Here is a 12,959-nt window from a genome sequence, read left to right on the forward strand (position 1 = left end):
CTCTATAAATTGCTGGTCAAGTGCATTATTATAGAACTTATCCCTGCTGTCGTTTTTTCTTGTGGTTTTGTTTTTTTTCTACTTGCTGCAGCAATCCAATTTCCCCATGTATGGCATATTAATTATACCTTCTTTTATATTTTTCTCCTGATCCTTCCAGCAGTTTTCCAAATTAATTCAGTCCCATTTCCAAATCTACTTCCAATAGAAGGTTTTATTATAATGAATATAAGTGTAGTCCTAGTTACCAATCTATATCCCTACAGAAGACGATATAGCTCCTCTCTTTTGCTGCCAGTCATCCATTTAATGAGGTAATGAAAAGGGCTTAAAAAGAAATGTTTTACCAGGTAAGGACTTTGGTCTCCTGGCTATAGACTCCCTCCAGCGCTGGGAGCTGAGTTGGCTGGCTGTGGGCTGAGCGATGGGGGTGACTATACATGACAGGCTGAACAATGCTCCAACCTGGAGATAGAAACACAGTCAATAAACCTAAACACACAGTCCCCCAGTCCCATGAATCACACACAAGATGAATCTTGTATCTATCTTCTATGTCTGATATACGTTTGCCTGGAGACAAAAGAAAACAGATTCTCCTTGTCAAGGAAAAACCTTTAAAAATGTACTTCTTTGCCTCACTCGAAATTACAACTTTCTACAGCAGACTTTTGTACATATAAGAGTACAGCTCATGGGCATATACCTCTCCACGCAGTGACCTCAGCTGGTCCAATAGGAGTTTAGCTTTAGCTGACTTCCCACACAGACCTCTGTTTGTTAGTCGTTAAGGAATAGTACAGTATTAGGGAACAGAAGCTACCAACCACATTTTGACAGGAAAATTAATTGGGAACATTTGCAATAAAAAGCTGCAATTTTTAGAATATCAATATGCATAATATATATTAACATTCAGTTTTATTATGATACCTATCAAATAGTTTGCATGTGACATTTTAAGTGCGCACATACGCACACACACACGCACACACACACACACACACACACACACACACACACACACACACTTCGAAACGAGGATACAGTTCAAAGTGGGTGCTGGACATCAGAAAGCTGGGCAGGTCTAATAGATTAACCAGCTGAACCAAGTCCAAAACTGGTGTGTAGTAATGGAAGACCTGCAAACTCAAGACAGACAGAGAGAAGGTGGGTGCGGAGAGAATGAAATAAGGAAAGAAACAAACACAGAAAAGAAGACAGTTATTTACATTATCAATTAATCCATCAATTATTTTCTCTAATTGGTTGATAAAATGTCAGATCAAGTATCAACAGCCAAAGGTGAGGTTTTCAGATGCTGTGTTTTGTCTGCCCAACAGTGTAAAACACAAAGATAATCAATTTACAACAATATTAATCATTAAAAAAAAACTAAGAAAAGCAACAAATCTTCACATTGGAGAAGGCAGAACCAGAACTGATAAATGACTTACAATACATGTTGATTAACTTTTGGCTGACCCACTAATCAATTAATTCACTAATTGTTTCGGTATTACTAAAAACCTCAACACATCTTTTGTTTTGTCACGAACGCATCAGCATTAGGTCCTTAACACACTAAAGCCTAACTCACATTAAAAAAGGCCTACATTCAACAGTCTGTCCTACTTATCTAATGATCTTGTTATGTTATAAGAAAATCAATAATATATAAATCATTTGCCACATGGAAAAACAGGTCATTTGCATATACAGACATTTACAGGAATACAGAGCAAAGCCTGAAATTTCAATCTCATAATTTATTGAACTGGAACAAAAATGAAGTGCCGACCTATTTCTGAGAGAGTCCTACAGATTAAGAGCAGATGAAGATTTTAATGAATACTGGTTGAATTCCTACTTTCGCTGGCAAGATGGGAAAGTTTATTACTCCCTTGTCCAACCCAGTGAAGAGTCTGACTAATGCAGTGGCCTGAAGAGATGAGCCAAACAGATCATTAAAACCTCCAATATTTAATTGTCCTCATTACTTACAACCACTTGAAATGATCCGTTGTAATGGTTTAAAATTGCATATGCCTGTGGTTTAAATGTTTTTGCATGTTTAAACATGACTCAATATGCAATTACTGTAAAAGTGACTTCATACAGATTGCAGTGGTGCTTTTTTTTCTTGGCAGGGGCATTACCTATTATTCTCACTCATTTCTTTTACATAGATTGTTGTAATCTAGTCTCATGTGTGCTTTCCCCTGTACATAGTTGAGCACAGAAGCCTTCATAGAGCTACACTGACGGTATTTTCAACAACAACATAAATCTTATATTCTGTACTACTTCCATGTCCAGAGGTAAGGGTATAACACATTAGGCAGCAACAAGTAATTGTAATTGTTGCTGACCAAAAAATAAATAAATTCTAGCAGTTACCAACTGATGGATAACTTTGAATGCATGTTAAAATGCTCAGGAGTGGAAGAAGTGTGAAAGTTGTAAAGAAGATTTGGTGAGAAAACTGTTTAAATCCCAAAAGAAAGAGTAAGGTGAAACTCTTCCCCTCCCTTGACAAACAGTTAAGGCGTTATTAAAAAGGGACACTCCAAGAGACTTAATGTCACCAATGGAAGAAGTTGTAGAGCCATTTAATCTGTGAGAGAACATTCATTACAGAATAAACTTAGAAGAACAAAAAGGGCACCTGTGACATGATTCAGATGAATTACTGCCATATATGCTTTGAAACGTGTGGAATAGATGTACAGTTTACATTTAAACTCTTAAACAAAGAGTGGCGTTTGAAGTGTTTGCATCATTGTGGGCGGTGCTGAAGCTCAACAAACAGAACTGTACTATGTTAATATTAACTTATAGGATCAATATGAAGACACACCTTGATATTAAGTATTTAATCAACTGCATTAGCTACAAATTCACCAATATTAGCGCAAAAGCAGTTTTTTTAAACCGCGGATAAAAAAAGTTAATCAACTAATTAATTCCTTAACACTGCCTGACAAGTTTGCCTTTCTGTTCGGACTGAGAGAACACAGACACACAACTGCAGAGAGTAATGTCATCACATGCAGTTACAGAGCACAGCAAAAGGTGTAGCCACAGTGATTCTGGTTTAATAGCACCGTGCTAGGCAGGTGACAGGTCTGTGTCACAGCGTGGAAATTAACATGTTCACCCAGATGTCATATTTACATTGGAGCTGGAACCAATAAATACCCATGTCTGCTGCAGAGTCATTTGACCTGCGACTGAATGGCTGATTTTACCATTTCACACTGAAGACAAAAGCCAGATGTTAGTGGGTGTTAGCAGGTTTTTTGTCCAGTGTAAATGAGGCTTTAATTGAATTTCTCAAAACAAGCTACTATATAATATATCGCAATATTAAATTGAATATACTAATATTTAATATCATTATATATTATCTAATAATAATAATAATAATAATAATAATAATAATAATAATAATAATAATAATAATAATAATAGACAACCATATTACAAGTATGTGATACAAGCATTCCTATACTTCATACTTTCCTGCAGGTTGTTCCTAATGTGCAGTAAATTTCCTAAATCTCACAGTGAACAAACACCTCTTGTTTGGTGGTCACACAGCACAGTGTGGCCTCTCTGGCCACTGAGCCTGTGTGTGTGCGTGTGTAATTATCACAGCAGTCCCTCCTGACAGTGAGGAGGCCTAATAGTTTTTGTCTGAGCATAGTTTAGATTGTGTATGTGTATGAGTCCGTTACAGAGCCAGTTATCCCAGCAGTGCGGAGTTGTGATAGTTTTGTTGTCCTCAGAGTTTTTTTTTTTTTTTTTTATTGTGTGCCAAGACAATCATCACCATCTGCTTCTCTGTGCAGGGATCTGATTAGATCACACAACACACACATAAACACCGTCTCACTCTCCATGGACACATTAATGAGTACACACACCTTAACTATGGAAATCTGCTGTGTTAACTGAATAATGAGCACACACGACAACACAAACACTCACTAACTGATGCCAGACAAAAACTCACAAAGCAGACAATGGTTAAGATAAAAACAACACAAAGGTATCACTACTCTTGCCTGAGGAGCTAATGATTCTTTTCAGTATTTCTTTAATGTGTACAACTGCATCCTTTCAACCAAGTGTCTTTAAAACTAATCTAATTCATGCTAATAAAGGCTGTGTGTGTGTGTGTGTGTGTGTGTGTGTGTGTGTGTGTGTGTGTGTGTGTGTGTGTGTGTGTGTGTGTGTGTGTGTGTGTGTGTGTGTGTGTGTGTGTGTGCGTCATATCTGGCCATTACTTCTTGGGCAGAGCTCCTGTGTGGTTTCATTGTTATGAATATTAATCTACATAAGAAAACTCATTACAGAAATATACCAACTGTTATAAAAGACCTTGTCTCACAGACTACATTCTCTGTACAAATACAGCTTTTACAAAGTGCACCACCATACAAACATACAACCAGAGTACATCTTCTCCACACAAAGGTACACACACTCATTATAGCACCCCAAACTCAAAGTACACATCAGGTTAACGGGGATGCCATTAGGTTTGCAAAATCTTTGGTCAAAAAACCAAAACAGTGGAGGAATTAAAATTTTTCAAACTAGATGAAAGTTAAGTTAGTTAAGAGACGCCACTGGCATCCCTAGAGCCATGCCACAAACTTCCGGAGTTCCAGCTCCCCTATTGTGAGGATTTGAAGATTTTCTCTGTTTCATTTCATTGCAAACTGATTATCTTTGGCTGTTGGAGTGTTGGTCGGACAAAACAAGTGAAACATGAAGACATCAACATGGACTCTGGGAAGCTTTTTTTTCTGACATTTAATAGAGCAAATGATTAACTGATTAATAAAAAAGCTATTACACACTTTTAGTAGAGTTCAGTTATCGCTGGGTTTAATTAAATTCAAGAGAACTGAAATTTAAAAGCAAAAATATATGTATTGCAAGCACAATGTCTGTCAATGTCCTCCTGTTTTGATGAGTAAGAGCTTAAAGAAGTAGTTCTGACATAAGGTCATATGAGTCACTCACTATCAATACTAGATACATGGACATCAACTGAGGCTGCACACTACGTGGATGGCGATATCACAGCGAGCTGACAGCTCACTCTAGTTTCTCAGTACCAATGAGTGACTCATATCAGCTTTAACACAAATACCTGTGAACCACTCTATCAAAAAAAGGAGGAAAAGATAATTGAATAAAGACAAATGGATCTTGGCTGAAACATTTGTGCTAAATGAAGGTAAGGATAGCCCTATAAAGTACATAAAATTTGGTGAAACATGATGTACAAAAGATGAGTGTAAACCCCATGGAAGTAATGTATGACTACAAATTTCCCCCTGTTGAAACATTGGGCATTAGCCTTCCTTGATGATCTGTTAAATCTATATTCTAATACCGTTTTCTGGCTACAAGGCCAACAGAAGAACTAGGGGTCAACTCCCATTGGCAGATAAAATTGATTTGATTAATCTGACTGATGGTCCTTCTGTCACAGTTTCCTCTATGCGATTAAAGGGCAACCAAGAACTGACCCTTTTCAACTCATCTCCTTCTAGCCAACCAGATATCATTAGAAGATGAAGTGTGTGCAGCTCATTCAACTCTTTAGCTAGGAGGTAAGATGTGGGTTGAACTAAGGGTTAAAGGTACACTTCTACCCTAAATGAAAATTCAGTCATTATCTACTCATCCCGTCAATCAAACCTTCCCTAAGGTTTGTAGGAATATGACTACACAGTAGGGCTGGGAAATTAACTGAAACATTATCAAATATATATTATCAATTATCTGGCTCATGTCAGTTAAAGCTTTCCCCCGATGCAAGTGTTCATGAACTGTACCCTTAAAAAAATAGTACGTTGTGTCCAGTCACATGCCTTCACCCCTTCCAAGTAATGTTAGTGAGCGTTCACTCAAAGTGAAGCTGGAGATATGAATGTCACAAGCACGAACACTGAGCCTCAGGCTACGTCCACACTAATACGTTTTAGTTTTAAAATGAATCACGTTTGCTACATTTACTCCTACTACACACTAGTCACATTATTTCACCATAGTTTTCTTTCAAGCTGCAGAAATTAACAAATTCAAACAAATTACATTTCTCTGAACAAGATTTCTTCACTGACAATGTTTGGATCATGTGCAGGCCCTACAGCACTCTGGCAGGAGACTGTGCTTGCTACTGTCCTTGTCAGAGAAGAAGAAACAAGAAATAATGAAACAAACAATTGGACCTTTAAAACAACCATGCAATTGTGTGGCAATAAAAACAAAAAATTTGCTGCCTGAGGCATTTGGACAAGTTAAATGAGATGCAGCTTTGACAAAGCCTGGTTCCAGACCTCTGAATTGCTGCTCACATCAACGATTAGCTCAGTGATTCAAAGGCCTACTGACAGCTTTTATCCCCACCTGGAGAAACATTCAACCAATCAAGAGCTTTGTAAGCGGGATAGAGAATGGGGACATCTTCTACCTACATATTGTAGCTAGCTATTTAGTAAGAATGCACTAATCCACTTCTGATATCAGACATTGATCTGATACTGACTCAAATAACTGGATCAGGTATTGCTGACAATAGGGCCAATCGATTCTATTGTTATTCTATGTTTACAACTGCCTGCACGTACTACATCATGCACCACCCAGAAGGACAGCTAAAAACAAAGGGTCAGCAGTTTGGAGGTATTTCACAGGTTGATACACCAATATGTTCTATGGCTACTTGCAATATCTGCAAAGCCAATGATTCAAGGGGTGACAGTAGTACTGCAAGAGAACGGAAAATGACAAAATATAGCAACAAAAACAGCAATAATTGTGAATGAGAATGATAAAGCCTGTGATGAGTTGTATTGTAAACAAACAAAAACTAGAATTACTGCTTTGCAGGTGTATGCCTTCGCCACTCAAACTAGTTTAAGGATACTTCACTGTTTATCCAGATTGATATAAAATATTAACCATGTGTGTGAAATTTAGTCTTAATTGCTGTGTGAATTCTTGAGTTATGGCTGAAAATGTGTCTGACCTTGATCTTTAACCAACAAAATCTAATCAGTTCATCCTTGAGTCCAACTGAATGCTTGTGCCATATTTGAGATATCACATTAACGAGATGGGATGGACTGATGGACAACCTGTAAACGTAATACCTCCGGCCCTCGCTGTCGCCAGTGTGAGGCTTAAAAATTATGTTTTTATTTCACAAAAATGCCTTGTGTGTATTTTTGAGGTCTACCAAACATGTTGAATACATTTCAGTCCTCAAAAAACAATTTTTAAAATACTTTAAATTGTGTGTTGATTACACCCAAGTTTACTTGTTAGCATCTTCATCTTCCCTACTTTTGTTGGCACATTGCTGGCACATTTCTTTGCATGTTACATCCAGCAACTATTGATCAGTGGAACCGTTTGAAACTAGTTGCAGGATGTGCATCATGGCAGCCATGTGCACGATAGAAGCAAAACTGGCACTGACGCTACTAATAGTCACAAATTCCACAGTGCACCTTACAGTCATCTTCTTTAAGCTACAGCATCCTCCACGTGGAATGAAAATGATGTGGGCAGGAAGGAAACTCGGTAATGATTGGACAAAGCAAAACAAAATATCCCACCTCCAAAACAGAGCACACACTGAACCCAGTGTGATGCTGAATGAATAAAGTGAAACAAAACGGCAACTCAGTTTCATCATCAGACTACAGTTTTCAGTTGCTCCATTCAACAACAGGAAGTTTAAAGATGTGACAAGTAGTGAAGCGCTCAGGACTCACCTCAGACTGTAGTTTGTGGTCTGTAGTGGTGTAGGAAGCCTGCAGGAGACTGGACCCTGATATGTGATGCACTGGAGAGCGCAGAGAAAAGCCATCGAAACGGAGCTCTGACACATACTGAAGCAAGCAAACACACACACACACACACACACACACACACACAGAACAGAGAAGGTCACATAACAGTTAATTGATCTTACCATGACACACAATCTCTGTTAGTCAGTACTACTTTGAAATCAGTGCCTGTGCTACATATCACAGACGTACACAAACTGTTTGACCTCCTTAAGAGGAGTTTTCAAATGAACTCAAAAATAATTATGGTTTGCTTTTATCATATGGCTGTGCAGTTAGTGATAAACATGCACATACACACAAATTAGTTGTTATGCTACTGTATTACATGGCTGTAAAGTGGTGGTGGCTGCTCTCAGACATGCTTTTATTCCTGTCGGAATTCTCCTTTGTTCCACCGCTCTCCAACTGTGAAGCCTTTATTGACTGACTGACTGCTGGAGCCCACTCACTTCTGAAGGCAGCAACTTAACAAAGGTCACTACAGTGAAGGAGAAGCTGCATGCTTGTCTCAGCATACCCCGAATTAAGCAGACAGAGGAAAGGTGACTGGGGAAAACTTTTTCCAAATGAGTTTTGAGTTCGTATCAGTGTCTCAGCAGTACTGGATTTTTGAGCCTGATAGCGATATCTAAAAAAGGATATATCAATCTATATTTATTTTATTTAATATTTTTTATAAAAAATCACTTAAATGTGTTTAAATTTAAAATAATCTTGTCAATGCTCTCTGGTGGACAAACTATTTAATGGGATACTGTTACTAAATTACATCCAACATATTTTAGGCATTTCTGTGATATGTATAATGGCTGCCAAAGAATCTGGATATCATTGTGATGGACACAACATCAGAAATGTTCAAATTAACTTGAAGAGAAATTGTGGCCATGTGTGGCCTTTGCTATAGAAATGCATGTTTTATTGGCTTCATGGTCTTCATTTCCACAACAAAATATCGAAAGGTCTGTATCAAAGAAACAACCCTCCAGGTATATTCACTTGACTGGGAATGCTGCTTCAATTTATCAATGTGGAGAGGTGAAAATTTCAAAATATATATTCAATATAACGATGTAACTGTATATTTTTTAGATGCAAGCTGATCAATGTTTAAAATGGTCTTAAAATGCCAACTGAAAATCTCCAGATTAAAGCACACCAACAGTATGAGACATAAAAGGAAACTCCACTGTGAAACAGATTGCTGATTCTCTCTAGAGGACTGTGGAAGAATAGCACACAATTGGCCAATTCTGTCCAGAGACAGAAAACTGCTGCACCTGCCAGAGCTCTCCCGTAATGAGAAAGAAGTACAAGTGGGCATGAAGTAATCTCCAGAGTAGCAACAAAAAAAATGCTGTCAACTCACCTCGGCCTATTCACTTTGACACTAAATTGCAGCTAGAGGCACAAAAGCGGGAAAGAAAAGGACAATATATAACCAGAAATGTGTGGACATCTGGTATTAAGCCCATATGCGATTGTTTGATTGTCTCTACCCTAAACTGGTGCACTAAGTTGAAAGAGCAGTATTGCCCACCAGATCATTGTATGCTACAGCATTAGGATTTCCCTTAACTGAAAGTAAGCGCTCCAGACAGAATATACACAACAGTATGTGGACACAGGTGTCTACTAGCTCTAGCCATACTTTCATCTAAATGTACTTTTTATTCTTTAAACTCCAACAAAGGTCAAGAACAGCACTGTACCTGCATGTCAATAAGACCAGCACTGTCCTTTAAATGCAGACAGAAACTGCCCAGAGGCGTTCTCTAACATTTGTCCTTTGCCCAAGCCTGGACCAATCACTAATTGCAGCCGACTCCTCAGGGAGCGAGGTCGAGTCAGAGCAGGGCCTGGCAGGACCGGGTAGCCTCTGCCAGGGCAATACCAGCAAGGCAGAGCGATTTCCCATGACCCCTCAGTGACATCCAGTGATTCCTCTAGATTCATTCAGCGGTAGAGAAAAACCTATCCCCCACTGACTCAAAAAGTCACTCAATTTAAAAGAAAATACATGAAAATTTTGCCTGTGGCCTTGTGTGCAGTGCATGAGTAATTTCACATGAAAAAGATAGAGGAACACATACGGTGGCATGAATCAGGTCTCTGAATCACAATTACCCCTGGTATAGGAGGCTTTTAAGGAAACCACAGTTTTCTCTGCCTTTTCTCACTGAGCCCAGCTAGATGTGTGCCCCATCTCACAGAGAACACTGTTCATAATAAAAAGCCCAGGGCAAGAAAGCTGGTGAGTTTAAAAGGCCACGCCTTTTTCTCATGCCATCTACAGTACTTGTCCAGGACGCACAAATTCACACAAAGAGAGAGAGGATAAGACAAAGGAAGTCCTTTCTGTCAACAGCCACGACCTCACTAACTCATTTCTCTGCAGCTTTTAAAAGATCAATCACTCCTACAGTACTTCAAAGCCTTTGAAACAAACACATGCATTGAAGCTACTGTATATAGATTCATAGAGGTATACACAAAGATTACAGATAGATCTTAACAGCTGTCGCCCACATACACATTTTTCAAAACTTAACCTTCTTGTAACTGACAGTTTCATCATAGCACTGAGTCATGCATACACTGTACACATACACAGACACTCAATTTTCTGGAAAATTCTTGGTCTTCCTTTCTGTAATAAGCCAGCCTTTTTGGCCCCCAAATGACCTGTGTCACCAACACCCTCTTTGCTGTGTTTGTAACCATTACATTGTGTTTTAACAAAAACTAATACGACTGGGCTTTTCTCATGGTTTATACTGTATAGGTTCAAGTGAGTTTCCTTGTTTTCTCCACTTCTTTCTCCATTTTTCTACACTAAAATGAAAAATACAAAATAATTTATGCAAAAAGTACTGTATCCCCAATGTTTCCTTGTCATGCTCACTCCATTTGCAGAGACCCTTACCTTCCTTTCTCTGATAACCAGGCCGCCCCTCCATAGTTCTCTGTAGTCGATACAGCTATCCAGGTCGCCAGGCTCCACCAGACCAGCACTCAGGTAGGATGCTGCTTTCTGCCACCTGGGCAAGAAACAAGAAAAAAAAAAAAAAAAAAGGATCACTCAATGACCTGCATTGGAAGTTTTATTGCTGATTCCTGTAAATTAAGGATAAAAGTCCTGATCCATATTAATTCACCCATCTATGGAAGTAAAGTAGCAATATTGCTGAGAATTTAATGCAGCTACTCTGCCATTAACTAAAATGAGTGCTTCTGTGGAAATGTTTCTCAGACTATTCATCCATTACTGTAAGTCAACACATGTATATATTTACTCGTCTATCTCCCCCTAGTGGTGAACTGGGAGCATTTCAGAAATAATCATACCCGCAAATTCACACAATACTGCTCCTTTTCCTGCATTTTGAGCCTCCTTTGGAAACTTCTCATCACACAATCATGTGTGCCAGGACCACAGTGAACTACCTGCTGTTTGTGTATATGGGTATATGTTCATTTAGTTTCTAAATGTATTGCATGTGTATTTTTCTGTCTCCTCACCCAGTCGTGTGCTGTGTGACTACATTTATCTTTGCACCATGCCAGCAGGACATGTGTTTGAGGGCTCCCAGCAGAGGCAGCAGGTCTTTAATAGGAGGGGATTGCTCAGCAGAGCCCAACACCATCACATCCAGCAGGGCTTTACCTGAGAGGGAAAAATAGGGCAAACCAAAGTGGAATTCATTGGACGCTTTCTTTCTTTCTGTCTTTCTTCTTTTTTTCTCACATACATGTCTCTACAGGATTTCATGAGGGGACAGTGACCTAAGCTAGTCGCTCCACTGACACCATCTTCTCTGTTTGCACCTCTAAATATCAAAACCTGTGGATGAAAATTTAGAAGCCAGCAGTGACTCCAGCTCCTCAGGGCAGCTAACAGTGAAGGGTGACTGTTCCTGAACTCCTGTGGAGGTGGTGCATGCTAAGCAGTACTCTTTAAGGAGTGAATTATCACTTCAGGAGGCAGACTTGAAGTATCTCTCCTATCTCTCCCAGAGGGGAGTGCATATGTACGAAGTACAATAGGACACCTTTTCCACAGGGCTGCGGCAGGCAGTTTTTCAAAATATATTCGCTTGAAATTGGCCCGGATCCTTGTCACACAGCTGAGGAGTTTGGCTTCAGTAAAGAGGATTTAATTCCACACTATTGGCAGCTTTTGGCTAAGACAAAATACCAACTGGACACATTGTTTTATGGAGTAATCTAACTTCTTGCTGCGTTGTCCCATCAGGAAACTATATGATTGTTGTTCTCAGGCAAAGTGAAGAAAATTGGCGAGCCATGCTGTAAAGATAACCATAACAAGCAAAATCATGAAGAAATGTGTGGAAGTATTCTGGATTCAACACAATTGATGAAAAAAAACACAGTTAACATCAGTACAAAAAACAGATACAAAATGATAGCATACAGTAACTCAAAGGTCCACTGTACCTGGGGGTGGTAGCTTGTCTGACAGTAGATGCAGTCCTTCTGCAGCCTCCTCCAACAACCTGTTCAATAGAGTCATTCAGACCACATCAGAAAGACTTGGGGGGCCCACTGGCCAAAATGGCCCGAACACCAGGACTTTAATTCTTAAGATCTTCACACAAGTTTCCATCTACTTTTGACCTACACATTAGGAAATGGTCTTTATATAAAATGTAGATCTTTCTAATAATTTAATATGTTGAGATAATATCAGTATGCTATAACAAATTCAGATAACATCAGTTTTATGACTACCCACATTTATGTGTTTGGCACAATCCTTCAACACAAAGCAGAAAAAACAAGCCTATTTCTTTACATAAAGAACAGAAAACATCTGTCGCTCACTCTGTCAGTGTTGGCTGGTCAGCCTTTTGATCCAGTGCCTCCTGATTACTCAGAGAACTGAGACATGACTCCACAGCAGTAGGTTTCGCCTCCTCACTGTCAGGTTTCTGATGGCCTGTGCCCAACTCTTCCCAGTCCGAGCTGCAAAACTACAAAACAATGGATATACATTCAGGACTAATAAATGTAATAAATAATTCAGTTTTCCTTTTTGATTTTTTTTATCTG

The 12,959-nt window shown here is 39.0% G+C and overlaps 1 protein-coding gene across 2 annotated transcripts in view; it reads right to left on the reverse strand.

Moving 5' to 3' along the window:
- The window catches only part of mtbp (MDM2 binding protein), a 29,143-nt gene that overhangs the window by 14,539 nt on the left and 1,645 nt on the right, over positions 1 to 12,959 (reverse strand). For both annotated transcript variants that reach the window (XM_022753504.1, XM_022753503.1), the window contains exons 4-11: positions 12,732 to 12,880; positions 12,345 to 12,403; positions 11,409 to 11,553; positions 10,813 to 10,927; positions 7,806 to 7,922; positions 1,048 to 1,142; positions 707 to 773; positions 348 to 465 (exon numbers count right to left, since the gene is read on the reverse strand). In XM_022753504.1, coding sequence (XP_022609225.1) covers positions 348 to 465; positions 707 to 773; positions 1,048 to 1,142; positions 7,806 to 7,922; positions 10,813 to 10,927; positions 11,409 to 11,553; positions 12,345 to 12,403; positions 12,732 to 12,880 — 865 coding nt within the window. The remainder of the gene's footprint in view (positions 1 to 347; positions 466 to 706; positions 774 to 1,047; positions 1,143 to 7,805; positions 7,923 to 10,812; positions 10,928 to 11,408; positions 11,554 to 12,344; positions 12,404 to 12,731; positions 12,881 to 12,959) is intronic.

Source organism: Seriola dumerili, unplaced genomic scaffold (genome assembly GCF_002260705.1).
Source record: "Seriola dumerili isolate Sdu_G_001 unplaced genomic scaffold, Sdu_1.0 BDQW01000191.1, whole genome shotgun sequence".
NCBI lineage: Eukaryota > Metazoa > Chordata > Actinopteri > Carangiformes > Carangidae > Seriola > Seriola dumerili.